At 47.4% G+C, this 25,782-nt stretch overlaps 1 protein-coding gene across 1 annotated transcript in view; it reads left to right on the forward strand.

The window, feature by feature from the left end:
* Positions 1 to 25,782, forward strand: part of PTPN1 (protein tyrosine phosphatase non-receptor type 1) — a 67,191-nt gene that overhangs the window by 35,904 nt on the left and 5,505 nt on the right. Inside the window, exons 2-8 of the mRNA XM_045981839.1 lie at positions 8,802 to 8,892; positions 11,947 to 12,047; positions 15,051 to 15,149; positions 21,126 to 21,263; positions 23,977 to 24,186; positions 24,591 to 24,752; positions 25,126 to 25,349. Of these exons, the coding sequence (XP_045837795.1) occupies positions 8,802 to 8,892; positions 11,947 to 12,047; positions 15,051 to 15,149; positions 21,126 to 21,263; positions 23,977 to 24,186; positions 24,591 to 24,752; positions 25,126 to 25,349 (1,025 nt within the window). The remainder of the gene's footprint in view (positions 1 to 8,801; positions 8,893 to 11,946; positions 12,048 to 15,050; positions 15,150 to 21,125; positions 21,264 to 23,976; positions 24,187 to 24,590; positions 24,753 to 25,125; positions 25,350 to 25,782) is intronic.

Consider the following 25,782-nt stretch of genomic DNA (forward strand, 5'->3'; position numbering starts at 1 on the left):
GTCCTGGCATCGGGCTCTCTGCTCAGCAGGGAGCCCGCTTCCCCCTCTCTCTCTGCCTGCCTCTCTGCCTACTTGTGATCTCTGTCTGTCTTGTGATCTCTGTCTGTCAAATAAGTAAATAAAGTCTTAAAAAAAAAAAAGTTCTTTACTTAAAATGTCTGTATAACCACAGAGTTGTTAAAATTGAGTGATAATGTTAAAGCTCTGTTAAGCTCCCAGAAGATATTATAGCTTGTTTTGAAGATTTTTATCCTTAATATTTTGCAGCTTAACCCTTACCCTGATGTGTCTGGGTACTGACTGTTGTTTGGGTGTGTGTTGTAGCCTCTCTCCTGTGTCGTGTTTCTCGTGCTCTGTTCCTCCCTGCTAGTTTTCAGTTTACTCCTCTGATTGTGTTCAATCTGGCATTTATCCTCTCTGTTGAGGTTTTGTGTCTTATTTTTGTTTTTAAATTTCCTTTCCCGGATTTCTCATTTGTTCTTTCCTATCTACTTATTCGGGTTTCATTTCTCCCTGTTTTTATCCGTAACATCTTTTTTTGAAAAGGTTTCCTTCATTTATCCCTGATCTTGAATATATTTCTCTTGAAAGTGCCTGCAGGGTGTGTAACACATTTCACATGGGATGGATTTATTTCTAGCTGATTTGTTACCTTTTTCAGAGCTAGTCATCTGCTGTGTTTTGGGTACTGTGTTTACAGGCCATTTTGAGTGGGAGGGCTTTTGTTTCCTCTGCCTTCACTCTCATTCTGGTTTTGAGCCTAGCCACGCTCTGTGCTTTTCTCTACGTTTAATGGACCATTGTTCGGTGTTCCCAGCGGAGGGCGTGCATCAGAGCGTGGAATCGGCTCCGCCATCTCCACCAGATGCTCCCCTTGCCAACTTCGTGAAGGGCGTTCCATACCCCCCATCCCGCCTGCCCTCACTGGCGAGGAATATGTAAAGCGATTTGATGATGCTTTTTTTTTTCCACGTCGTTTCCCACGTGGAAATACTTGTTCTGTTAGTGATTTGTAACTCGCTTATCTTGACCTCGCCGGGGGCCTGTGTGCAAGAGGACTCAGCGCTTTCTCAGGCTCCGGCAGGGAACGTGATTGTATGTTCTGCCTTCTTTTAAATGCCAACCAGTTTTTCCCTTCTTTCCCTGTCTCTGCTTCAGCCCCCACAGAAGATTCTGAGGTGCTTGGTTTACTTTTCAGCATCTTTTTAAAAAAATTTTATACACAGTCATTTCAAAACTTAAACCGAAACCGGCTTGGTGTTGGTTAGCTAAATTTTAAGCCCTTTCTTTATTATCTCAGCACTGTAGTATATCTTAAAATTTAACAACATTGAGCATATGATTGCTTGCATGTCGATTATAGGAAGGTAGGAGTATAATAATAATAATTTTCTAAGATGTTTATAGTAAATGATATTGTTCCATTAATTTCCATATATAAAGGACACGGTATTGCTTTTAGCTTGGAAGGTATTTAACCTCTGACTTGGATAATTTTTATATTTTTTAGAGTATATCCAGAAATACTGTACTTTGTTATACAGCAACTTAATGTTCACCTTATAATGAGATTTACAAGTAACAGATTTGGTCCACACATTACTTTGGAGATGTGGTTTTTAAAATTTTAGGCTAGCGCCCTCCCCCCGCTTCTATATATATCTCCCTGTTCAGCTGGCAACTGCTGAGAGTTCCAGGAAATGAACACCCCTGTATGCTCGCTAACTGCATTTTAAATTACTGCCTTTACTGTACTTCAGCACTTCCCCTCAACCGAGCTTGCTGTGTCCATTTCTGAGAGCCAGGACCTCCATAAAGTACTAGGTTACAGCTTGAACAATCAAGTTAGACCACCATTCTTAAAATGGGGGCCGGGGGAGTGTAGATGTTGAAGGTGTGATGGGGCTTTGTAGTTCAGCTCGGTCCTGGTGAATGCAGAATACCCTGGAGTTTTTCTTCCGTTAGAGTTGTAGAACAACAACAGATCACCGTCAGAACTGTTGAAATATAACCCTTTCTGCTTTGAATCCACATATTAGTAGCTGTTTTGGTACTATCTTGTTATGATACTCTGTCCCAATTGCAAAGTAGAATAATGATATTATTATTATTCCAATTATTTCCATTCTGTAACAGGTAATTGAGAAAATGGGATCAGATCAGACATTTGCGTAAACATACTCTCTCCCTTTCAGGAGCTTTTCTGTCCCATGAAATGAAGCATTTGGTATAGAGATAAAGGACTCTGAGTTTGGGGACTCTTTGGGACCATTCATTGATTTGTCAACAGAATTTGGTTGTGTCCTCCCCTGGGCCTGGGCCTGTGCTGGGAGGGATGGAGGGGCGAGGACCCAGGCACTTCTGTCAGACTTGCAGTTGCCGAAGGGTGCCTACATGCTAGCTACCTCGTCATGTGTGGAACAGCTTAAAAGTGACTAATGCATTTTACCACAGAGCCAGTAAGGGACATTGACCTCATTGTGGGACTGAAGAGAAAAGGGTGTTAAAACCAAAATTGCTATGCTTGACTTAATGATGTGCTTCCTATAAACATGAAAATATTTCTGCAAGGCTAGACTGGCTTTTATGCCTGTGCGGGTTAAAAAGAAAAAAAATTGAAATCTCAAATAAAAAAATTGTCAGCTCTTCATCCAAGTTTTACTTTGCCTCCTTGGATTTGGGAGGTGTTTGAGTAATTGATAATGAGCTTTCCTGAATGTGAATTCACCCCAGGCCCTAATTCATTCTGTTAGCAGAGCTTTCTAAGTATGTTAGCCCTTCCTATTCATTGGGACATTATCTGTTACCGCCTTAAATGAGTGGGACAGGATAGGGGTGCCTGGGTGGCTCAGTCGGTTAGGCATCCAACTCTTAATTTCTTCTGGGGTCAAGGTCTCAGGGTCCTGAGATCAAGCCGCACATCAAGCCCAGGGTCAGGTCAGTTGAGGGGAAAAGGGGCACCCAGTGGGGGGTCTGCTCTCCCTCTCCCTCTGCCCCTCCCCCACCTCAAGAGTGCATACTCCCTTGCTCGCTCTCTCTCGTTCTTTCTCAAATAAATCTTTTATTTATTTATTTATTTTTGTAAAAAGATTTCATTTATTTATTTGACACGGAGAGAGAGAGATAGAACACAAGCAGGGGGTGTGGGAGAGGGGGAAGCAGGCTCCCTACTGAGCAGGGAACCTGATGCAGGACTCAATCCCAGGACCCTGGGATCATGACCTGATCTGAAGGCATATGCTTAACGACAGAATTACCCAGCCACCCCTGAAATCTTTAAAAAAAAAAAAAAAAATAGGTGGATAGGAATTAAGAACCAGTTTTAGAAGTTATTGCTCACCTGGTGATGGGTATTAAGGAGGGCACGTATTGCATGGAGCACTGGGTGTGGTGCATAAAAAATGAATCTTGGAACACTGAAAAAATTAAAAAAAAATTATTTAGGTAACATTTAAGTCATATTCACTTCCTTGCCTCTTTTTAAATTTCCAGTTCATATGTTTTGTTTATAACTTACCAAACATTTGTAGCACTGCTTTCTAACCCAGTTAAGAACTCAGTTTTCTCTCATGACAGTAGTTCACTATAGAGATGATTCGGATCATTAGGGTGCCCAGTGCCGGTATAAAACGATACAGTGTAATTTCAATCATTTGCCTATAAGTTTGGGCCAAACTTGAGCCCCCATTCAGGAGCACATTATCACATTAGCTCCAGGAAAGCATGAATCTTGGACATCTAGTCCACATGCTGTTTTATTCTGTCACATTTCCGAAATCTAGAAGAATACGAAGTAGGCTCTCGAAAAGCCAGTAAAGAACTAGCTAAGAGAAGGAGGCGCCAAATAAAGAATGTATTTGTTACGCGTTGGTATATTTCATTTCTTACTAGTATAATTTCTCAATGTGATCCTCTCCCTGAAATGCTAAGAGATACACTTTGATCTAGACATGTTGTTGTTTCTCATGAAGGGATGCTTCTGGGACCCTGTTTCATGGCAAGTTCATTATTTCCTTTTTGTCTTGGCTCCCAGTTTATGCTGCTTCTCATCATCAGCTTTAAGACCTTTTATTTATTATTTATTTTATTTTCTCTGAGTGGAAATTCTACATACTTGTTGGAATATTTAATCTTGATCAGCATGATAAATGATCTGGGGATATTTTATGCTGGTGATGGAAATCTCCTTAAACTTGTTCATTAGTCAGTAATCTGCTTTTTCTGCAGCTCTTGGAAAGTTACCTTACCTTTGATACAGTCTCACAATGTAGAAATCTTGTTTTGCTATAATTCTGTGAAGGTGTTTGGTCTAGTCCATTTTACTTCCAAACTACTGTTACTAGGTACCTTTAACTGTAAAGGTACTTCATCACTGCTCAAGTTCAAGACTGTAATCCTGGCATTTTGACTAAATGAAATAAAAATACTTGTATTCAGAGCATGTATGTATTTCTCATATGCCACTGTAATGTAGAGAAAACACTTAAATGGGTGTATTTTATTATTTGTAGGTTCAAGTTAGTTAGGAAAGCTTATTGCATGTAAGATCAGTGCATTTTAATCTGTGAGTTTACCTTAATTTTAAAATCAGTTTTTAACAAGTATTGTGTGAGTACCTTATTTTCTGAAGATCTTTACTAAGTGACATCTCCAAATTTTACTTTCCCTTTCTCTCTTTTTTGGGGGTATGGTGGCAAACGTGATAAAAAAAAAAGTACATATTAATATAATCCTTTAGCTGAATAAAATCATTTGCCCACAGTTACGGATACTTTGGCCCTTATTTCCGCGAGCGAATATTTGTTGGTTCGGTGGTTTAACCATCTTAGTGATTTCTTCCGTCTCTTCAGTCGCACCAGCTGGACTGACCAGATTGTTTCACCTCCCAAGGCAGAATTCCTCCTTGTTGCTAAGTGCTTCCAATCAAACAGAAAAACATACATAAGACTTAGATTTTTATTCCATCAAGTGATTTTTCTCTGTTGTATAGCATTTCCCTGAAAGTTTGATCTCATCCTCAGACAACACGATGAGTGTGTTATGCTGGGTTATTTTGCTTGTCTCAGGTAAGTTTATCATCTATAAAGGTGCTGCTAAATTATTAGCTCATCTCTAATGTGAGTCAGAAAGGCCTCCCTGCCATTTTGCAGTTTAAGTAAGTAGACTAGCAGAATGTGGCATGTTTTGTTTTTTTTTTTAATTCCCGCCGAATCTGCACATGACTTGAGAAGGGAAAGAGGTCCGTGATCGATTGGTGATGCAGGCTGGTCCTGTGCGGTCCACACCTCGGCCCACTGCGGTGGCGTCTCTGCTCACAGCCACTTTCAGTTCTTTGAGCTGCTGATTCTCGCTTGTATAGATCTCCATATCTCTAAGGAGAATGTTTTTCTTCTTATTGGTTTAGACTTTCACGCAGGTGGAGGATTTCATTTTCTTGAACAGTCAGCCTTGCTGCTTTTCCTCCCTTTTGCTTTCCCTTCCCTGTTCTCCCAGTCTATTACACCTTTTCGTTAAAACAGTATCCGTCATTGACATTGTTTGCCTCTGCACATAGTCACAGATGGTGTTGTACCACAGTTTCCTTTTTAAAGTTTTCCCATAGTTGGGGCGCCTGGGTGCCTCAGTGGGTTAAGCCGCTGCCTTCGGCTCAGGTCATGATCTCAGGGTCCTGGGATCGAGTCCCGCATCGGGCTCTCTGCTCAGCAAGGAGCCTGCTTCCCTCTCTCTCTCTCTGCCTGCCTCTCTATCTACTTGTGATCTCTCTCCGTCAAATAAATAAATAAAATCTTTAAAAAAAATAATAAAGTTTTCCCATAGTTAATAATTGCCTTGTATACTTTCATCTGCAAAGGGTTCTTTCTGCCTGTTGCTAATCCTTCCTGGACCTCTTGGAGCCTCTTGGGCAGTTTTCCACGAGGTCAGTCATCACTGGCCAGGAGGAATACAGGGCACCCTGCCTGTGCAATCTCGCCTTCCCCGTGGCCACAGGAAGAAAGGTAGAAAGAAGCAGTTTATTTGGCCCAGTGTGTTCAAAATGTTATTTCAACGAATACTACTGAAAATATGAGATATTTTACTTCCCTTTCTTAGTTCTGTCATCACAGTCTGATGCGCATTTCCACACTTAACACAACACCTCTTCTCCAATTGGCCCCCTCTCGTGTGCTCTCAGTAGCCACATGTGGGTAGTGGCCACAGTATTAAAGCAATTTCAGGTGATTTCTTTCCAGGTTTTGTTTTAGAGGCATCTGTGCTGGAGACCTCCTTTCTTCTGTTTGGATTCCTTGGTCTAGAGGCATGACTGACATAGCTATCATCCTGAAGCCTCTTCTTTTTTCCTTGATTGGATTCCCTGTTTCTTGGATTTCAGGTTTTCTCCTGATTTCCCTCTGGTGGTTTCCTTCAGTCGCAGTGGGTGTGGTACACAAACGCAGGTCACAGACACGGCGATCTCTTGTAGTCCTGCTGCTCTCGCCTGGCCCCCTTGCTCCTAGGTCCAGTAGGGAGCGCCTGGCTCTACAGTTTCAGTGGAAGTTTCCTTTGCCTTTGCTCTTGTGTCAGATTTTTTTTTTTTTAACCTTACTGTATATTACATTTTTCTCTTTTCTTGGTTTCTTTCTTTCCCGGGGGAAGATATGCTCCGTGTCTTGCTGAAGCTGCAAGCATGGGTGTGGTCCAGGGTTGGAGGCTTTGCCGCTCTGCAGGGTTAATTTAGTTAATTTATTGCCCCGGCTGGCTGGGTGATAATTGGGCTGGGTATAGAATTCTAGGCTAGAGATCCTTTTGTTTCAGGTTCTAAAAGCATTGCTCCATTGCTCTCTTTCAGTATTCTCACAGAATCTGAAGCCATTCTGATGACCTTATCCTTTGAAGGTGAACTATTTTTTCTTTCGAGGAACTTACAGAGTATTTTCTTTATTAAGAGAGTGCATGCGCACTTGTGGAGAGGGGCGGAGAGAGAGAGTGAGAGAATCTCCAGTAGACTCCCTGCTGAGCACAGAGCCCGACACAGGACTCGATCCCATGACCCTGAGCTCATGACCCGAGTCGAAACCAAGAGTGCGTGCTCAACTGACTGAGCCACCCAGGTGCCCCCAGAAGTTTTCTCTGAAGGATTCTGGAATCACATTTTAATGTGCCTTAGTGTAGGTCTGTTTTTATCATTATGGTGAGCATTTGATGGGTCTGGAAGATTTCCTTGAACTATATATATTTTTTTTAATGTTTTCTTTCCTTGTCTTTTGTTTTGCCGAATTTTCTATTGTGGGTTTGGGGGATGGGGGTGCTTTACTTTCTGGGAGGATTTCTTCTACCTTTACCTAACATTTTGTTCTGAATTCACAGATACAATATCTATTCTTATCTCACTGAGTATATCAATAATACATTTTTTAAAGCTTTCTTTTCTCTGTAGTTTATGTCTTCCAAGGGGCTTTTTTCCTGTTTCATTTTTCTTGTAAATCTCTTTTATATTTGAGGCATTCTTCTCACATCTTGGGATCAGTGGTTGTCTGTGTGTGATGAAGAATTGGGGCTCACAAGGCAGGTTGAGAGCCCTGAGAAGGTGGAAGGGGCCCATCAGCCCTAATCTGGCTGTGAGTCCTCTAGCTGGGCTATTGGTTGTGTGCCCTGGTGATAGTATCTTCTGGTCTTCCCTCTTGTCTGCTTGGATCACATACAAAGCACTCTGATTTATAGTCTCCAAAAAATGATTCTCTGGAGTTCTGTGGGGTGGGGTGGCAGGCACCCAGCAGCACGGAAGGGGAGCAGTGGGGAGATCCGCTTCTTCTCAGTCAGCTCCGGCCCGCTCCCCTGCAGTGAACCCCACCCCTCCATCCAGAAGCAGCATTTCTGGAGCCTCTGCAGGATTCTGTGGTGGAAACGGGCTGGTGCTCTGCTTTCCCCACTGCTGGCTTATAATTGAGCTTTCTCAGACCTGCCAACTACTAATAAGGTTTCTAGCTTCCAAAATTCTTTCGCTGTCTTCTCCTGTTCTGCCCTCTCCTGTGAGTTTGCTTTTTTTTTTTTTAATTGTAGTAAAATATACATAGCAAAATTTACCACTGTAACCATTTTTAGGTGTATACCTTAGTGGCAGTAAGTACATTCACATTGTCGTGTGGGTTTCTTTTAATAAGAACAAAATACAAATTGAAAAGATTTTTAAATGGAATTATAGTGGCGTTTGAGAAGCGGAATTAGATGCCTGTGATCAGTCTAGCAGGAGGTGTGATTTGGGTCTTCTGTTAACCCAGGCACTCCTCTTTCGGACAGTTTGCTGTAATGGGGTTTGTCTGCCATCTCCTCAGAAAGCAGTTGGACGGTTATTGGCATAAAAGTGCATTTTATTTGCCCTCAATCACTGTAGCTTTATACAGGGCTACAGATGGCACTGCCAGGTGTGACGTTCAAGGCTTTCCAAGATCCAGCCTGCCCACCTGTGTGCTCCAGCCGCCTGTCACTGCTCCTGTGAGCCCACTCACTGTCCCTTGCAGAAGATACACCTCCCCCCATCTCCCTCCATCTCCCTGCCCTTTGCCACATCTTTGTAGCTCCCAGCCCCACGGCTTCCTCCCAAGGCAGGCATGTGGTTGTTCCTCTTCTGTTTTCTCTTCCTGACCTTGTACATGGCTCTGAATTATCACCTTGCATTTCCCACACTGCCTAGTTCTCTTTGATGTGTTTCTGTCCTGGGTCCCCTCCGTGCCTGGCACGTAGCCCACACTTGGTTAAATGTCTGCATTCCTGATGCCAGAGATTTCAAAAGAGAACTCTTTATCCTTTTTTTTTTTCTTTTGTAGGATATCCGACACGAGGCCAGTGACTTCCCTTGTAGAGTGGCCAAGCTTCCTAAGAACAAAAACCGAAACAGGTACAGAGATGTCAGTCCCTGTAAGTATTCACATCGCCATTGCCAGTCTCCCCGCTTCCAGTGGGTGCGCGTGCGGCGGCGTCTTCTCGGCACAGGGCCTCTCCGGCGGGACCCCTCCGGCAGGACCCCGAGCCCCGGGCTATGGTCGTAAAGCCATAGAAGTACAGCTTTATGACATGGTTGTTTCCTGTAATCAAAGCATCTGAGGCGTAGAGTAATGGTTTGTTCGTTTCTTCCACGATTATAGAAGGAATAAGGTTTCAGTTTCTGGAAAATTCAGCTAAGTTCAAAGCACTTTTTTTAGCTTTGACTATTTTTATGATGAATCATTTTCCTCCCAGCTGAAGCGGAGTATAGTAGGCATAATATAACCTTTTCTGGATGACTCAGCAACAGTATTATTAGACCCCGAGCAGCGTCTTGAACTGTGCGGGTGCCCCACACAGCCACTGAAGAGTGGGAGTGGCGCTTGCCCTCCACGGAAGACAGTTCCTTGAGTCCCACCCCACCCACCCACCCTACACCCCACCGCCGTCATCATTCTTCCAGCTCTTTCTTGCCATTATCTCCCAGCATGCCTGCTGGCCTCTGACAGCCTCCTCTGCTTTCTGAGTAATTGGCTCTGAATCTGCTGATATTTCAAAAGTCAAGAACTAAAGGTTTTAGAATTTGTGTAAAGCAAGAAACACTGGAGCCGAGTAAAGGGCATGAACTTCGCCACCTCCTCTAGGCCACAGAGAACCTTCCGATTCCCCTCCAGGGATTTTAGAACCTGTCCATCAGAGATGGTTGCAACTGCCAGTGTCTCCCGTGGCAGTCCCTTCCATCTGCCAGCGACACAGTCAGTCTTCCCTTGCCCAGGCGCTTCCCGCACGCCCGCTAGGTCACACAGCTCCCATGGGCGCTGGTGTCCGGTGCTCTCCACGGGAGAGTCAGCAGTGCCTCCTGCCCTGAGCTGTGCAGCACCCGGTTCCTGGGAGGGGCACACAGTGGACCCGGGCTGGTCCTGGGCAGTCTGCCTCTGCGTGCTGCCACGGTTCCCCACCCGGCGCTGTCTCCGCCTGCCACTTCCAGCTGTGTGGCCTCGGGCAAATGGGTCTGTTCTCTGATCTCAGGATGGCGTGAAGACGAAATAAAATAACACAAACCACTTAGCCCAGCGCCTGGCTCATAAACGTTCTCTGTGATTGAGACCGTTGTTAACTGAAGGCGCACGCCAGGCGCATCTGAAGTCTAGTGCTTGTGCCCAAGCGCCATGTGATTGTGTCCCGACACCCGACACCCTTGATGCAGCGCGTCTAGGCTGTGGCACCTAGCATGTTTTATTTCAGCAACAACAACAACACCTCCCCTCAGGTGATTCTGTTGTAAAGCCCCCACCGGTGGCTCTGAACTACAGAGAATAATCACTGTTGGCATCTTTCATGCAGAGCCAAGAGACCCCCTGCCTTGCTGTCCTGGCTCTGCACGAGGCAGTAATGTCCTCTTAGTATTTCTTTTCTACGTTTTTCATCAGTGCTCGTCTAAATAGTTTTATGAGCCAGTTTTACAGATACGGAGGGGGAAAGAAAGGAATATTTAAAATATTCTTCCCAGGAAACAGCTCCCAAACCTTTTCACCCCCAATCTCCCTCCTGTTTCTCTTGTTTTCCCCCAACTCTGCAGTAGGACAGATAATTTGTTCTTAAGGTCAAGGGGAACACGAGAAGAATGATTCAAGGTAGAAAGTGATCTTTTGTCTGTCTTCCATTTGGCCAATAAAAAGCCCAGTGCTCAGAGGAGAAATTGTTTGTCCAAGGTCACCCAGTACTGTTGGAACCCATTCAGATAAACCCCCAAGGGATTATATGGTCTCATCATCTCATCATTTTTTTTTTATGATCTATCTCCATAACTTAAATATTATCCAGGTATTAAATAATACCCAGGTACTCTACGATGAGAGACATTATTCCAAATGGTGACTGATTTTTAAAAACATTTCCTTGAAATCTTTTAGAACAGAAAGCCCCAAACCATGTGTCCCCATTAACTTCTCCTTTCCACCTGGGCTAGAGAAGAAAAAGTGGTATTTATGACAGCGGCCACCTGTGTTCATCATCCCTTGTGTTGTACCAGAAGTAAAAATACCCACCTGTTCTTCTTAGCTGCACTAGCAGGATAAGGAAAGTGACCCTCAGGGAACCACTGCTTTTGTGACAAAGTCATGGTAAAAGGAAAAAAAAAGTGGCTATGCATTTTCAGTAACCTGGGCAGACCTTCCAAATGAGAGTTTATTTTTGAAAACTTCTACAAGTTACATTTAATGTACTTTTGGTGTTTTGGATCCTGGAGTTTATTTTTTCCAATTAATTACCTTTTAAGTCTTTGATATGACAGTTCCTGAACTTGAAATATTAGAATTCAGTTCTACTTGAATTTTGTTCATAGGTTAGAATCATTTAAGTATATTACACTCAAAACTTAAATAAAACAACAACTCTATATAAAGGAATTCGGGTAACCTTTTCCACACGACCATATATTTAGGTCATTTCATCTTCAAACCATTAGACATAGATTAGGTGGAAATATGATCATAAATCCTACCAACTAGAGCTCTAGGGACTGGATGAAATTTTTGGTGGATTTTTTTCCATTTTAAAGACTGAATCCCCTGTATTTTTTTTTTTTTTTTTTTTACCTTGTGCGAGTTTTTATTAGGCATCCAAGAAAAGATCCCTTGGCACCCCTCCTCACAGCCTCCTGAGTTGTGGGGCAGTGATAAGTGTAGGAAGATAGGACCTAAGAATAGATTGTCCAGTTAGGACAGAACCCATGTTTTACTGTCGCTTTTCCCTGTTGATATTTAACATTCAGTTTCAAACACTTCCAGAAACCTTTCTGAAAATACTAAGTCATCCCCTTATTGATGACTAATCTCAATTAAAAGCCAGTATACGATTAAAAGCCAGCCAGTGCAAACGGCCTTAATGCCACCGACTCACCTTTTTCGCTTTCCCCATCGGGTGCATGACCTTTGCGGACGCTTTGGTCCTGCAGGACTAACGTCCGAGTTCTGGCTTGCCTTTCAGTTGACCATAGTCGGATTAAACTCCATCAGGAAGATAATGACTATATCAATGCCAGTTTGATCAAGATGGAAGAAGCCCAAAGGAGTTACATTCTTACCCAGGTAAACGGATTGTTCAGAATTTTTCTAATGGGTTTTTGCCTTACTTGATGTCAGCTTGAGAATTGTACAGTACTGTCCTTTATACGTCAGATGAAACCTGCCGCCCCCTTTAGAAGGCCAGTTTGTACACAATCCAAAAAAACGAGGAAGGAAAAATATCTTCCTTCAGAGACAGGGTTGGTTGTAACATGTGATTTTTCCAGGAAGTATGCCGCTGCTGGGCTTACAGAAAACGGCCTGAAATGCCAGAATTGCCTGTGGTCCGCTGACAGAGGCAGCAGGGCATGGCAAGAGGAGGACCTGTAAGTGTTCACCTCAGAGCACTGAGGGCTGCTCACAGAAATCAAAGCGTAGACCAGTAATCTTTGTCCAGGTCCGCTCAGAATTCCTCAGCATGGTCTTCATTCTTTGGCCCTGAAATAAAGCATCCTGAGATGATGTGGATAAGCATACAAAATCATTTAAAATTCCCATTGGCTTTTGGCATCTTTGTGGAAAAAGTCATAAAAATGATTTACTACTTGACCTTCTTATGAAACACTTATTGGCATATGACCCAAAGACCATGGGTCTCTGGGAAAGAGGATCTAGAGAAGTTTCTTTTTAATTCATTTTCTCAAGTCTTAGTCTGTTACCTGTAAGTTGCTCTAAACACTTGATATATGTTTCTTTTTAGTCGTAGTTTTTGCTTTCTCATTGCATATCTGTTTATCAGTGTTCTGTATGGCTTTGGGGTATAGGGTGATTTTGAACACAGTACTTCTGTTTAATACTGGGAGATCAGAGTGATAGCGAAGCCAGAGAGTGTATGAACAGAGGATGCCTTGGGGCAGGGAGCTGATCAACATACCTACCATGGCCCTTCTTTACTGCCCAGTCTGGTCCTGTCCCAGTTCCTTTCTGTCCGTGAGGAATATCATCTCAGATGTCTCCCAGTGTATGGAACATCAGCCACGCCATGTTCAGCCCTGGGGCCACTGAGGAAGTTCTTGGTATATCTGTAGGGGGCAGGCCTTTTAACCAGGCCTCAGCCTGTGATCTTCCTAGCACCTCTGGGGTTGTTGGGGGAGGGTGATAAGGAAGAAGATCCTGGTGGTAGCAGGCTGGCGGGAAGGGGTTGAGGGAAAGGCAGCTTCTTGGTAACTTCTCTTTTGAGAGGTCAAGTTTCTTTTTTTTTTTCCTTTTCCTTTTTTTTTTTTTAAGGTTTCTTACTTCTTAATCTTAGCCATTTAACTTTGGTGTGATAGAAGTCCAAAGCAAAGACGGATAGAGGTAGAAAGTCAAATGGAGTGCAAGGATATAGCCATGCAAACTGCCATACTGCTGTCTTCCCAGCCTCATGCCCTAACAATTACTTGCACATCTGAAGGTCTCTCTGTTTTTGTCAGGTGGTACCATGGGCATACCTAGCTGCCTGCACAGTCACCCTTTGCCCTGGGATTTATAAAAGGGATCAAAGTAGCCTGACCCCAAAGTTGTACCTCTAGACAGTAGGAGCAACACATTTTCCAGGCCACAAAAACAAAGAAAACCATGCTCATTTTTAAAATTTTCAATGCTGTTCATTATGCAAATAATAACAAATCTGTGGTTTGGTTTTGTTTATTATGTTTTGTTTTTAAGGCAGTGGTGTGGAAATGTAGAGAATAATGTCAAAGATGCCCTCTGTCACTTCCACAGTGAAGTGTTAGCTAAGTTCTCCTTTGGATCTTATAAGATTTTTCATCCCTGAAGCCCATCCTAAGCTAGGGTGCTGGGGAGCAGGGACAGTGACAGGCTGGTAACTGGTGAGAGCCATAGCTTTGAGACCGGGTCCTTGGGCCCAAGCTGCAGACTGTAAGACCCAGGTGGCCAGCCAGGAGGCCCCAGGACCCCTGTCTTCTGGGAGCCATTTTTCTGTTAATTGGCTGGAAAGGGTGATGTATCTGACTTCTGTTGTCTGAGGCTCTGTGTGGAGCTCGGATATGTCTGGTTTAGGCAGCAAGAGGGAGCGGAGTTCAGGAAAGTGAGTGGGCGTTGAGGGCTCATTTGGTCAGGGAAGGTGTGGAGGGACTTCAAGGGAACAGACGCAAATAATCGGGAGAATTCGGGTGAGAAGAGGTGAGACCAGAAACCATTCTAGACATGGTGCTGGTTGGAGGAGGTGACATGCTCTGTCATGGAGGTGAGAGGCGATGTCCCTTCTGGGCAGTACTAACACTTGACACAGCGGGAGGCATTCCTGTTCTGGTATCCAGTAAACATCTGTGCCCATTGCTAGGTTGGCAGGCAGCCCACCGTGTCCTGGTGGACCCCTTGGGCCACTTGACTGATGATCTGTGTCTACATCTCAGACGTTCGTTGGTCCAAGGATGAAGGCAGTCCGTGGTCAGTCCATCATTATTGATGACAGTAATAGCTAATGGTTAACTGGCTATTTACTGTCTTCCAGGTGCTGCGGTAAGGCCTTTACCTGTATGAACATAGTTAACTCTCGTAACCCTCTGAATAAGGACCGTGATCAGTCGAGAGCAGTGGGTGGAGAAACTGAGGCATAGAGATGTAAAGTAACTTGTCCAAAGTCACATGGATGATAAGTGACTGGAGCTGAGACTCCAGCCCCTGGAAGTGTCGCTGATGATCGCTTCCCCCTACTGCCTCTTGCCTGCACCCCTAGCTTCGTCCCATAGTCCATCCGTGCTCCAGAGCGACCGCAGTGGAGCCCCTCCTCCAGTCAGCTCACACCAGAAAGTAGAATCAGCCTTTTCTGTCCTCCGTGGGTCAGCCCCAAACCAGCCCTGAGAGGCAGGAATAACCTTTCACCATGTGGCAGAAAATAGAATTGAGGTTACTGACTGCTAGGCAGGGAGGGCGGTCCCTGTCCCAACCCCAGCCACCACTCTGCCGAAGGCCACTGTCATCTGCTGAGTGCCGGCGGTGTGCTCACATTGGAGCACGTGCGATGTGTCCGAGCACATGTCCGTGTGTAAAATGGTATACACTTTGTGGATTGTGTATTTGCAGGGCCCTTTGCCTAACACATGCGGTCACTTTTGGGAGATGGTGTGGGAGCAGAAAAGCAGGGGCGTTGTCATGCTCAACAGAGTAATGGAGAAAGGATCGGTAAGTCATGGATTTATCTGCTGTTTACCTCACCGTCCGTCCATATGTGTCCCAGTCCGTGAAGTTGACATTTTTGTCTGATTTTATTTCTTTACATTGCTTTTGTATTTCTTTTACGTGGTATCTGCTTTATTAGAAAAATTTAAAGAAGCATTACATAAATACATGTCTAGTAGTCCGAGAAGTAAATGAATTAAAAAGAGGGGAAAAGTCATTGCTCTGGACCTCTTCCACCCCTGCCCCCCGCCCCCATCAGTCGGTCTCTCCCTAGAGCGCGTGCGTGTGTTCTGTGTTCCTCTGCCGGGGGTTCCAGGGCTGCTGATGTTCCATTACGGAGCTGTGTAAGTGTAGCTTTATTCTGAAAAGGAAGTTTCTTCTGTACCCTCCTCATCTCTGCTTCTCTGGCTGGACAAATTTGCCTCCTGTTGACTGAGCTGTGGGAGCAGCCGCATTTGGGAAACGCTTCTGTCGAATGCCCAGACGCCTGGCGCTCAGCCACCTCGTTAACGTGGACACTGTCTGCCTGTGCGTTTACTGCAAGATTGGTGTGGCATTTCTCCCAAGTTCTCTGCAACTCTAAAACATCCCCAGGGATAGCATGTGTACCGCACGTGCGTGATGGTCTGGGCAGCACCCTCCACACATCTGTCCCTGCAGTTGCCGCTGTGGCCTCTCTACTTGCTCTCCTCCGTGTATCCTACCCCCGGTGTCCAGAATGGTCTTTCAAAACCAAGTGTTGCTACACCTCTTCCAGCCAAAAACCCTTGTGCGGCCCCCACTGGCTCCTGGGATGTATGTAATGTGGCTGCAGGACCTAGTTAACTTAGACCCACCTCCATTTCCAAACTCCAGCCAGAACTTCTGTTGGTTTCTTGCCAGGTTCCCTGGCCTGACAGCTGAGTCCCCGCCCGGCCCCACCCCTCTGGCAGGTTCTCCAGGTGCTTCCCTGGATCATCTACCGCTCATGCTCCCCTCACTCCCCGCCAACCCCAACTCTGTAGATTGCCTGCTGGAGGCCTGCCTCCCATGAAAGGTGATGTGTACCGCGAGCAGTGTGGCAGCCACGTAGCGAATGGATGCTGCACCCCTGCTTCCCTGGCTTCTTCCCTCTTTTCCCGCCATGGCCAGCACACTCGGGCTCTCCAGCCTCAGAGGCGGAGGTCCTGGGATGGGCTGAGGAGTGTGGATACCAGACGGAGCGAGCGGCCCAGAACCGCGTGTGCCCAGGGCCTTGCCAGGTGCTTGGCTCTGCGGGGCCGCTGCTCTCCCTGCTGGCCTGGCCTCCTCAGTCCCAGGCTTGCCAGGAGAACACGCAAGCTCTGGAGAAGCCGCCCCTCCAAAGAAAGCACGGTCATGGCCTTAGAGGGAACAGATACAAGTGCAAAGAAGTAACCCATCAAAGGAAACGTCAGTGGTCGAACGGGAAGCACTCACCGCCAGGCCCCTCCCTTCCCCCCACAAAGCGACAGCCTTAGTTACAGCAGATCGTCCTCTTAGGACAGCACAAGTTTCAAATCATGGTTTTTGCTTCAGTCCCTTTTCTTTTTTTTTTTTTTTTTTTTTTTTAAAGATTTTATTTATTTATTTGACAGAGAGAGAGATCACAAGTAGGCAGAGAGGCAGACAGAGAGAGGAGGAAGCAGGCTCCCTGCGGAGCAGAGAGCCCGATGCGGGGCTCGATCCCAGGACCCTGAGATCATGACCTGAGCCGAAGGCAGCGGCTTAATCCACTGAGCCACCCAGGCGCCCCTCAGTCCCTTTTCTTAAAGCATCTGTTTGCTTGATGATAACAGATGAAGAGCGTACTTTTTTCAGTGAAAGTGGTTTTTAATGTTTTCTGCTTCAGTGGCTTGATTAGTAAAATGTGAAGTTACAAGTGCGAAGCCAGCTCCCACCCGTCGTCACCACTCTTGTCAGCAATTTTGAATAAAGAAACAAACTTGAGGTTCCCACAGCACACACTCTCCGCAGGAGAAGGTGACAAAGATAGGGTAGCCTGTGCATGTGTTCGGCGCTGATGAGCGTTCGGGGTCTCGGGGGCTCAGTGCTGCCCGCAGGGGGGCCGCTAGCATGCCCACTCCCCCGTGGGGCCATCCAGAATCTCTCCAGACGTTGTCCAGGGTCCCCTGGGGTGCAGAATTGCTCCCCTTGAGAAGCACTGTTCTCGATGGCGTTGAGGGTTTGGGACTTTGAAATCGAGTTCGTTATTCAGAAATGATTGGATATGGTAACATTTCCTTTTTATTTGTTCGTTACTGTATTTGAGTGAAACCTCTTTGCTGTTGGCCCAGCCTAGCCAGGGTGCTGTCCTGTAGCTGCGTGCTGGCCCCAGGCCTGCCCTTGCTTGTCTCCCATCCAAGGCTGACCGTAAATGGGCAGCTTTTCCCCTTGCCCACTTTAAAAAACAAGGAAAGCTGGCCGGTTGGTGTTCATGCAGTTTACTGTGACCGTGTGTCATAGTCTCTGTTTCCCGTGGAGCTGCTCTTCCTGCTCAGGGTCCTTCAGGCATGCACGTTGGCATGGAAAGCAGCAGGTGGTTTGAGATTCTTAATGTTTCTTGGGAACCAACGATTTCAGTTTGTCATCAACATTTATCATCCCCATTAGAGCTGCCTGGGGAAAATTCTAAGAAGTCACAGTGTCTTTCTGCTCAGCTGATGTAGTTGTGATCTGTGCATACAGCCCGCAGTCAGAACCGGCTTGCAGACTGTTCCCATGCAATGCATATTTGTTTTCTGGTTTCCTTCCTTCTCTGAATAGTATAGGATGTGCCTGCCCCTCTTATTTTTGGCAGACCTGCTTGTTACTCTTTTGGGCTTTTGTGCTTCCTGGAAAACAGTGGTGCAGAAGATGATTATGTGTGTTAGACGGAGCTCATCCAAGTAGCCCAGGTTCTTGGGGGTTCAATTTAAAGATGGAGTTGAGACATGTCTGTGAAGAGTGTATTTGTGTGCAAGGGCAGGGATTGTGTAGGCAGGAGAAAAAGACAAACAAGGAGGCGTTTAACCAGAAATATCGCTTTTATCTCTCTCCCAAAACCCCAACTAAAGGTGCAGTTTGACTTTAGTACTTTTGTGCACATGAGACTCTGGATTTGTGTCACGGGCCCGTCGGGTTTCACCCATTTGCTTAGTTATCTCTCTGGTTCATTATTCCTTGGGAAAGCCAGTCCGGCGTCTCGGGGTTACCCCTGATTGCCTGGCTGTTTGGGAAGGCCCCAAGGCCTCTCTCACATTCAGCTTCGAGGTGGGAAGGGCAGCTGGGACGGACACCCACCATGTGGGTGCTGCCATTTGCTGCCGACCCAGGAGGTAGCACGATTTGAATCCTGGGGAAGGACCGCTTTCTAATAAAATACGTCTCTTCTCGGGGGGGATGGATCGGTTTAATAGAAGAGCAATAAGTCGTGCTCTTGAGCTTATTTTTGTGTTTTGTTTTATTTTGTGTGTTAAAAGTGTCTACAGGAAATGACAGCAAGCAGAGCATGGCATGTTGCTGTGGATGCCTGCGAGCTCTTAAAAATAAATTTTGCTTGATTGACACCTAGCGCACACTAGCGTTGCACGGTAGCGGAGTTCCTGAGTCTTTACCACATCACAGAGACTTACTGGGCTTTAGGTTTGGTTTTCAAAGTGAGTGTTTGCTGTGGGGAGGTGAGCTGTAGAAGACTCCTTCTCTGCCCGTGAGACCCGAAACACCGGCCTCTTCTCTGAGACACACACTGTCCTGCGTTTCTGCTTCTCTGCTTGTGGTGTTGGGGGCACACTCCAGCACACGTGGCGCTGCCTCTGGGGTCTTCAGAATTGCACGGGTCTGATTACTGGAAGTGTGGGAGGATGGGCATCCTTGAAGCGTCTTTCCCGGTCCCCCTTTCAGCTGCCCCACCCCTTTGGGCCAGCGGAGGACCTTGCCATGTCACTGCTGCTTCCATGTCCTGAGTGGCAGAATTGCTACGATGCTGGCAGGTTGGTCCTGTTCCAGGGGTTCGTCTTTGGCAACTTCTCATCGGTGTTAGGAGGGGATGTGGGTGAAACCGGCTCAGTCTTTCAAACAGGCCCAGTCCAGGCCCTGTTGGCCTTCTGTTTCGGGCCCGTGACATCTGATGCTGTGGCGGCATCCCAGTCTGGTGTTTCTCGATTTGCTTCTTCTTTTTCTCTTGTTTTTTTTTGGGGGGGGGGGGCAGTGCAGCTTCATTAGAGCAGGACTGATGGGCCTTCCTGATTCTGTCTGCACTCTGCCCAGGAGCCTCCTGGCGCTCCCCTGCCCAGGTGACACTGCGGGTCCTGAGCCTGCCCCCACAGTCGCCGTGGCCTGGTCTTCCCTTGGCCCTGCTCCCTGTTCCTCTGAGACTGACTTCTGGGCAGTCACTGCCTAGGATATCCTAGTCACCCCTCCAGGCACGCCTCTGTCAGAGTCCACTTTTTTTTTCTTTTTTTTTTTAAGATTTTATTTGAGAGAGCACGAGTTGGGGTTGGAGAGGGAGAAACAGACTCCCTGCTGAGCACGGAGCCAGATACGGGACTTGATCCTGGGACCTTGGGATCGTGACAGAGGCCTCTCCTTCCATAGGGTTTTCTCTCATCTCTTGCATGTAACTTCTGCTGGCCTGGAACCTTCGCCTCTTCTGAATTCCCACAGCACATCTATAGTGTTTACTCCCGCTGTGCCCCCTTGTCACTGATCCGCACCACCGGTCTCTTCTGACCGGCAGAGGCTGGGCCTGGAGGGACTTCCTCCACCTGCCCTGGCATTTCAGGCGGCTCGTCCTGCAACTCAGAGGAGGTGCCGGGGGGCCAGTCCGCATTCAGGTGCAGTGGGCGTGGATTTGTACCAATTCCCAAAGCGCTGGCTGCACACACGGATAATTTCATGTGATGGAAATCATCGTGTCTTTGGGGTTCCCTCTGTCTAGGCACATTGTCCGACCCTCTGGCTTGTAGACCTTACAACTTAGCCCCATCTGCCTGCTGTTTTGGTCCACAATGTTTATCACCAAACAGAAAGGTATAGTATAGAAACTTGACTCAAAGTACGCCACTAAATTTGAGTCAGACTTACTTTCTTAAAACTCTTAAGTGATGGGCAGTTAGGGGGCTCAGTTGGTTGGGCGACTGCCTTTGGCTCATGTCATGATCCAGGAGTCACTGGATCGAGTCCCACATCAGGCTCCCAGACTCCGTGGGGAGTCTGCTTCTCCCTCTGACCTTCTCCCTTCTCATGTTCTGTCTCACTCTCGTTCTCTCTCAAATGAAAAAATAAAAAATCTTTAACAAAAAAATAAATAAACCAACTCTTAAGTGAAACCAAATCTTTGGGAGTTTGCTGGCTTTGAAGAAAAAGTTAATGAGCTATATTTAAATGAAGACCATCGACTAGTTCCTGGAATTACTAAACTAGAAAATCAAAAGGATTTTTTGGGACTGAGCCAAACCAGAATGAAAGGGTGGGATGGGGCAGCAGGCGACCCTAAGCCTTGGAGGAGCTCCTGTCCACGCCTTCTCTAAACATTCAGTTACAGCCCTCCAGCCTGCACAGGTGTCCCACAGTCTCCTCCAGACTTGGTTCCGGTCCCCTGGGTAAGGGGTCTGCATTGGACCGACAGCACCAGTCCGGTTCTCGGTAATCTTCAAAATGGCTACAGAAAGTGGTCTGTGAGAGACAAAAGCTTGTGGCACAGTCCGCTTCACCTCATAGATGGCCTGGAAGGGCCAGAGCCCCGAAACCTATCCTCGTATGGGGAGAACCAGGGAGCAACTGTGTTTGGAGGGCCAACCCCTCTCTGCCCAGCCAGTCCTGGGTCTTCACCACCTCCCCATCTCCCTCAGAGGCAGGCAGGTTATGCTGAAGGTGACATTCAAGGTCAGAAAACGCCCAGTTTACCTTTGGGTTGTCCTGAAGCTCATGGAAGGAACTCTCTCCCTCCCTTCGAGGGAAAACAGTCCATTGCTTATAGTAATTCGTCATTTTCTCTCCTAGTTAAAATGTGCTCAGTACTGGCCACAAAAAGAAGAGAAAGAAATGATCTTTGAAGACACAAATTTGAAATTAACCTTGATCTCCGAAGATATTAAGTCATATTACACAGTACGGCAGCTGGAGTTGGAAAACCTTACAGTGAGTATGGCCTGTACTCCGTTCTTCCCACGGCCGCTGCTTGAGATGTCTTTCCGCCTGGGTGATACCACCTAATGCCACTTTTTCTGAGCTTTGTACACTCTGATCGAGATGTGGTCTTAGCCCTGTGAGAAGCAGAGCTTACCCGCTTACCTACCAGGGGAGCTGGGGGGTGTGTGGTGGTGAGTCTGGGAAGCGGGGGGGTCCTCTGGCCCCTCCTCCACAGAGCTCTCTCCCTGAACTGTAACACTAATTCATCATAGTCTCTAGGGAAAGGGAGTTTGTCAGCTAAAACTTCTCTCTGTTCCTGTCTTTGCAACTGCCGTGGGACTGACATGGTGGCCACAGGCCACATAGCGGCCATTGCCTCTTTTCTTGTCCACAGTCTCTTTAGCTTGACGTGAGGGAAGAAAGACCCTTCTGGGGCTGACTCCCAAGGTCATAGTCACTAGTGTACGTTTTCTAAGTGAGGTTTTGGGCTTATTTGTCTTGGGAGGAACGTCTGACACCAGCTGCTGGCTCTCCTTGGAAGGTGGTCTTGGAACAGATCGAGACACAGGGCTAAGCAGCAGTACCACAGAAGGCTCTGCCCATGGGGATTCTAGATAATTCTCCAGGAGCCGCCACCCGGAGGACCCTGCGCCAAGATAGGCAGCTCCTGGGGATAGCCTCGGCGGTGGCGGTCAGCCCCTCCCTTCCGGCCCCGCCATCTCAGACTGTCAGACGTGGGGCGAGGGGCATCACATCTCACCGTGGCTCAGTTTCCCCCTCTTTCAGATGGGGGTTTTGTAAGGGCTCAGACGGTCAGGAGCACGGTGAAGTGTTAGAACAGCACCTGGCTCAGCCCCTGCGGGGGTCAGCACATTCTGTGGGGTTGAAGTGACGGGAGTAGCCAGGGCGGTCCCCACCCAGAGCGGAGGGATGGCCTGAGCAGTGCCAGCTTGGATGGGGGCTTGCTGGGGGGCTGCCCGTGACTCAGCTCCCCTGTTCGTGTTCGGCTGACTGCATTCCAGTCCCTGCCTCCTATTGTCGCATAATGACTGGAGTGAGAGCTAGAACGTAGAGCGGGCTGCCGTAAGTGGCGTGGCTCTTTGTGGACGGGGCTCCTGAGCGTGACAGCCCAGGCCTGCCGCAGCCCCCCAGGGCTCCGGGGCTCTGGTTTACGGAGGGCTTCGATGGAGCATTTTCAGGACTAACATCGGCAGCGTGTTGGAATGTGCCTGGAGGATCATGTCGTAGACGTTCTTTTTCACGCTTTTTAAAATGCGCAAGCCCTGACATCAAGAGGGACTTCTGGTAAATCCTTGAGAAAATTGTTCCCGCTTGTTGAGGGAAATGGAATTCTGACGGAGCAGAAGGGGCTCGTGATGTCCGCTCGGTGGGGCGCCTGCAGCAGCGCGGAGGTTTTGCTGTTGGGAAAGGCTGTTTGCTCTCACAGACCTTGTTCTTAAAAATTCTTTTCTCAGGCGTGGATCTGTTCAAGCACAGGTTTAGAGCGAATTCCTTGAGAAAGAGGTGGGCAGCTGTGAGGGAGGGTGTCAGCGGGAGCTACTCCACACCTTTTTAATGATTAAAGAAAGAACTCGCTGTTAATATATTTTCTTCTTACTCCTTTTTTAAAATCTATTTTTAAGTGTTTTTCTTTCCCTGAAAAATAGAAAGGGCATCTCTCATTTTAAACCATACAAGGAGACCATTTTCGAGGGAGGGAAAAATGGCCTTACTTAGGATGGTTCTAGAAATGACCCTCATGTCACCTGCAGAGTCTTCCAGTTCCACAGAAGGACCTCCGTGTGTCAGAGCTGGTGCAGGGTTCCGTATGAGCATTCTTTGCTGGGGTTAGGCCATTGGTGTTTATCATAAACTCTTCCACAAGTTTTCATCACACCAGGCCCCGGGAGGCTGTTAGGACTGAAGCTGTAAGCTCTGGGAAGGTAAGGGCAGTGTCCTTACCTTATCCTGCCGGGCGTGGTGGCTGGCGTGGTAGGCATGTTGTGGACATTTTGCTAAGTGTGGGGAGGCATTGTTGGTCCACAGGCCTCTGGACTCTTCATAGGTTAGAGGGAGGAGCAGGGCTGGAAATGGTACTGGAGGCCATTCTTCATTCTCTTCCACTGGGAGCAGACGGGGCCAGGGGGGAAACAGTTGGGGACAAGTTTCAGGGCCCTCGTTTCAGAAGGGCCTGCCTTTGGAGCCTGGCCTGGTTACTTTTTTCTCTAAAATGACAGTCCTCTGAGACTTCCAGGTAGTCGTGTGAAGCCCTGTGTTACCCAGAGCTGGGGCCACACACATGCAGTGACAATTTTTTACTCTTCCATGGGAAACCCTACAGTGCTTTAGGACAGGGGTGCCATTGGGTGGCCACGCAGCATCATTGTGATTTGTGGGGCAGAGAGAAATCACTTGTAACCATGAAGACAGCAGAGGGGATGGGGCACCAGAGGAGAGATGTGGATGAGAGCGTTCCATGCTAAAGGAAGGGAAGTCGAGGCAGGAACAGCCTCCAGGTCCAGTGTCGGGCACCCCCCAGTGCTTGGTATATCTTGGCTGGGTGAGCAGACAGAAGGAGCTCTGAGAAGGGAAGCTGTTCTTCGAGTTAGATGGCGGCGGGGGTGGGGTACACTTCGTGCTTATTTGAAAGCCGTGATTTCTGTACAGATGATTCTCTTGGAGAATCTTTTTTCTTAGAGAATTTCTTTTTTCTTTCTTTCAGTCTCAAGAAACTCGAGAGATCTTACATTTCCACTATACCACGTGGCCTGACTTCGGAGTCCCCGAATCACCAGCTTCATTCCTGAACTTTCTTTTTAAAGTCCGTGAGTCGGGGTCACTGAGCACGGAGCACGGCCCTGTCGTGGTGCACTGCAGTGCTGGCATCGGCAGGTCGGGGACCTTCTGTCTGGCTGACACCTGCCTCTTGCTGGTAAGGCCCCGGAAGAGAAGGGAGCCCATTTTAGGGGGCCCCGCTGGTCGCTGTGGCCTGCCCCGAGCTTTTCTGTCATTGGCTCTGCAGTAAACTAGCCAGGATCTTTAATTTTTGACGATTTTCCTCCTATGATAATAGCTCTAAGCTAGGTAGCTTTGTTCAGAGGGATGTTCCTAAGTGGAATGTGGAATCGGGAAGATCCAGAGGCTCCCTTTCTCTTACTCTTTCCCCCGTGCTCTCGTGGTCCTGATTTTGCTGCACTTGCACACATTTGCTAGAATTCTGCCTCTCTGCTGTGATTTTTCCTAAGTAGAAACTGGAGGACTCCTCTAGAACGTTGAAAATCACATTGTACTTGGGAGTTGGGGCTGGCTGAATGCTGTCTCCTCTCTGGCTTTCAGATGGACAAGAGGAAAGACCCTTCTTCTGTCGACATCAAGAAAGTTCTGTTAGAAATGCGGAAGTTTCGGATGGGGCTGATCCAGACAGCAGACCAGCTCCGTTTCTCTTACCTAGCTGTGATCGAAGGTGCCAAATTCATCATGGGAGACTCTTCAGTGCAGGTAAGCCTCGCTTCTGCTTACATCCAGGTATGTCGATTTTGAATTTTTGTCTCTGAAGGAGGCTGTCAGTTGTAAAAGTTCGGATACTCTACCATGGCTCAGAAGAAATAGCTGTCTTCCATGGCGAAATAGCTAGAAGGTTGTGAAAATGCTCACTGCGATCCAATTTCTGCCGTGGACTCGCTGACGTAGAGAACATTGATAGGGAGAATAGACTTTATTTTCAAAAGATTTCATCTTCCAAGTATATGGATCTGTAGCCCCAGGAAGCAGAGAGAGCCCCTCACCTCTGCTCACTTTAAAGGGGAGCAGATTTCATGACAGATCAGCCCACCGTGAATGCTAACGGGGCTTTCTCTGCTGCTTTCCCTAGGAGCAATGGAAGGAGCTTTCCCATGAGGACCTGGAGCCCCCACCGGAACACGTCCCCCCTCCTCCCCGGCCCCCTAAACGCATCCTGGAGCCACACAATGGGAAGTGCAAGGAATTCTTCCCCAACCACCAGTGGGTAAAGGACGAAACTGGGGAGGATAAAGAAGACTGCTCTATCAAGGAAGAAACCAGAACCCCTCTAAATGTCCCTTGCGGCGTGGAAAGGTAAGCCCGAATAGGCGTGGCTTATTGGGGGTGAGGGGGACTGACCTTCTGATCCAGAAACACATTGATATTGAAGCCCTGAGGACCCAGCCTCCTCTTGGCAAGCTTCGCCTCTGTGTCTTTGGGGAATGGGACCCCTGGACCAGCACTACTCCTCCCCGGGCTGTAGGAGCCAGGAGCATTTGACGCTGCCATAGCTTGGCCACTGCCCCCCCAGGCCCCCAGCGGGACCTACTTCAGTGGGGCTCTAGCACCACCTTGTGGTGCCTGTTGGAATCCTGCATCCGGGTAGTGGTCCCACCCAGAGATAACCATGCCCTGCCCCTGGCTCCTAGCCAGTCCTGAAATGTGCTGTCCAGGTTAGACCATGTACTTTCAGCCCCCAGATTGGTCCTTCTGGGAATTTAACCTTTTGTGTAGTTTTGATTAACGT

This window comes from Meles meles, chromosome 16 (genome assembly GCF_922984935.1).
Source record: "Meles meles chromosome 16, mMelMel3.1 paternal haplotype, whole genome shotgun sequence".
NCBI classification, from domain to species: Eukaryota; Metazoa; Chordata; class Mammalia; order Carnivora; family Mustelidae; genus Meles; species Meles meles.